This window comes from Lucilia cuprina, chromosome 5, assembly GCF_022045245.1.
Source record: "Lucilia cuprina isolate Lc7/37 chromosome 5, ASM2204524v1, whole genome shotgun sequence".
NCBI classification, from domain to species: Eukaryota; Metazoa; Arthropoda; class Insecta; order Diptera; family Calliphoridae; genus Lucilia; species Lucilia cuprina.
This window is the reverse complement of record NC_060953.1, coordinates 2,473,510-2,476,432: the sequence shown is the minus strand read 5'-3', so window position 1 is coordinate 2,476,432 and position 2,923 is coordinate 2,473,510. Positions and strand designations below refer to the sequence as shown.

Genomic DNA, 2,923 nt, shown 5'->3' with positions numbered 1-2,923 from the left:
ACTAGAACAGAACTAGAACAGAACTAGAACAGAACTAGAACAGAACTAGAACAGAACTAGAACAGAACTAGAACAGAACTAGAACGGAACTAGAACAGAACTAGAATAAAACTAGAACAGAACTAAAACAGAACAGAAGTAGAACAGAACTAGAACAGAACTAGAACTAGAACAGAACTAGAACAGAACTAGAACAGAACTAGAACAGAACTAGAACAGAACTAGAACAGAACTAGAACAGAACTAGAACAGAACTAGAACAGAACTAGAACAGAACTAGAACAGAACTAGAACAGAACTAGAACAGAACTAGAACAGAACTAGAACAGAACTAGAACAGAACTAGAACAGAACTAGAACAGAACTAGAACAGAACTAGAACAGAACTAGAACAGATCAGAACTAGAACAGAACAGAACTAGAACAGAACTAGAAAAGAACTAAAACAGAACTAGAACTAACGAACAGAACTAGAGCGAACTAATTTAACTAATTAACATTTCCCAACTCTGCAGTGTTGTATGATTTTTTTTTGTTACAGCGAACATGTTGTGACTCTCCCTTTTTTGTTTTTCTCGCTCTCAAACCGTTAACAGTAAAAGTATTGTCAATTTAGCTTTTTTCTCAACATTTTCTAAATACAGTTGCAAATTGAAATAAATATAAACAAAATAATGAAAATAATATTTCAATATTAAAACAAAACAATAAAAACATTTATATTAATATAGCTATTAATTTAAAATTTTACAAAACATTATTAGTTGCTGCTGGCCACCTTGTTTTGTCTCGTTTAAGCAGAGCATCAATGTTGTTGTTGTTTTTATGTTATTTCTTTTCTGTTTGCGCTCAACTCTCAATTCATTTCAGTTTTCAGTTGAACGTTGAGTGGAAATGTTGTATAAAACGGTTTAGCGGACATATTTAAAAGTTTTACATACGTTTTTTTATTGTTGTTGTTTTCCTTGTATATTAAAAATATATATGTATATCTCTTGTATATACACAACAGAATCCATGGAAAATTGTAAAGGAAAATTATTATTGACAAAGTTAAATATACAAAACAAGGAAAACAAAGTGTATCAATTTTGAAACAAAAATAAAAACACTAAAAAGTGTTGTTTAATAACAAAAATTAATTAATTTTAAAAAATCCTAAGGAATAAAGAAATTTCATTAATAAGAGATGTGTGTGACTAATCAAGTGCAAAAATGTTACAGAAATTAAACAAACCAAAAATTAATCGGCATCTTTTGTAAAAAGACCAAAAGGCAAAAACCGACAAATAAATAACAAACAAAATATATGACAAAAAAATAAAAACAACCCTCTTTTCAATATAAAACAAACAACAACAACAATAATAACTTAAAAGAAATAACGCTGGCAAAGTAACTGGATTTTTCTAATGTTTTCAACTGGAATAATTTCAAGCAAAAACAACAAAATAAAATTTTTTAACAATTTTGTTAGACAAAATTATAACCAATATTTTTGTATAATTAGTTAAAATTTATGTTAATTTTACAACATTAAAACAACAACCAACCTTCAGCTAAAGTTCTCTGTGTATTTATTTTCTTAAACTCAACTCACTTCACTATATGTCTGTCTGTCTATCTTTCAAAAAAAAGAAAAAAAGAAGAAGCAGTAAACAATAACAAAAACGAGTATTAAGAAAAACAAAAAAAAGTTGTAAAAAAAGTTTTTGTTATTCTTCTTCTGTCTTTTAACTGTGAGTGATGTTTGTTGTTGTTTTTGACCTAAAAAAGTAATAACAACAAAACGACGTAAAAGAACAAGCAGCACAAGAAAAAAAAAACAACAACAAAATAAAAACAAGTAAAAAGTAGGAAAAAACAAATTTTGTTTTTGTTTGTGTTAAAAAATGAGTGAGTGAGTACAAAAAAAAAAAAATAACAAAGTTAAAAAAGGCAAAAAATAGTAAATATACAACACAAGTATGGTAAACAAAAATACTGAATTTCCTTTGCTGTTGTTGTTATTGTCTTCAAAAACAACTTTGCTTTAAAAAAAATATAAAATTTTTAGAAGAAAAAATACAACAACAAAATCTTAGAATCACCTTAGCATTAGCTTTTTTTTGGCGGCTATGGCAGGAAATCTAGTAAAATGGTGGAAACATAAAATACTCGGTGGTTATAAACAATTCTCGGGTAAGTTTTTTTTCTCAGAAGTTTTTTATAAATTTGTCTTAGACACTTTAAAGCAATGACCTTAAAAAGTTAAGAACTTGAATGAATTGATAGGGTAAATGTACCAATAGTCGGCAGTTTAACTTTTTTCTCTTTTTCAAACTATCCCCCTAAAGAATCGGTAAATGTTATTACGATGATTTTTAGTTATTTCAATTATGTGTTTAGTTAAGTTTTAGATCTATTTAACTTTTTTGAAAAACAAATAACTAGTTTTTAGTAATTTGTAAATTTTGTTAAAAACTCCACATTTTCCAATAGTCGGCACCAGTGTTCCTAAGTTCGACAAAAAATGTCCCTATAGTCGGCAGTAGATTTTTTGTTTGAAAAAAGCATATTTATTTATAGAAAAAAGTGATATATACACAATTTTCCAAAGAAAATATTTAATTAAATTTTTTCTATAGAAATAACTGTAATAATATCGTTTTTTCTGTAGAAAAATATGTTATAAACATAATTATAATTGTAATAAGTATACATAATAACATTTTTTTCTATAGAAAAAGAGTTATACATGCAATTTTCTGTACAATATTATATTTTTGTTAGAGAAAAAAGTAATTTTTTTATAGGGAAAATTGTTATATGTACTTTTTTTTAAGAAAATCTTTTATAAAAATATGCAATTTCCTATAGGAAAAAATTTAACATAAGTTTCGTAGAGGATATTATAATAAGAACACTTTTCTATAGAAAAATT

The 2,923-nt window shown here is 26.2% G+C and overlaps 1 protein-coding gene across 2 annotated transcripts in view; it reads left to right on the top strand.

Moving 5' to 3' along the window:
* Nucleotides 1-2,923, top strand: part of LOC111685694 (protein naked cuticle) — a 57,958-nt gene that overhangs the window by 23,164 nt on the left and 31,871 nt on the right. Inside the window, exon 1 of one of the 2 annotated variants that reach the window (XM_046950910.1) lies at nucleotides 878-2,181. The exons of the other annotated variant lie outside the window; for it this stretch is intronic. Coding sequence (XP_046806866.1) covers nucleotides 2,118-2,181 — 64 coding nt within the window. The 5' untranslated portion in view covers nucleotides 878-2,117. Of the gene's footprint in view, nucleotides 1-877; nucleotides 2,182-2,923 lie in introns of those variants that run through there. 2 annotated transcript variants of the gene reach the window in all.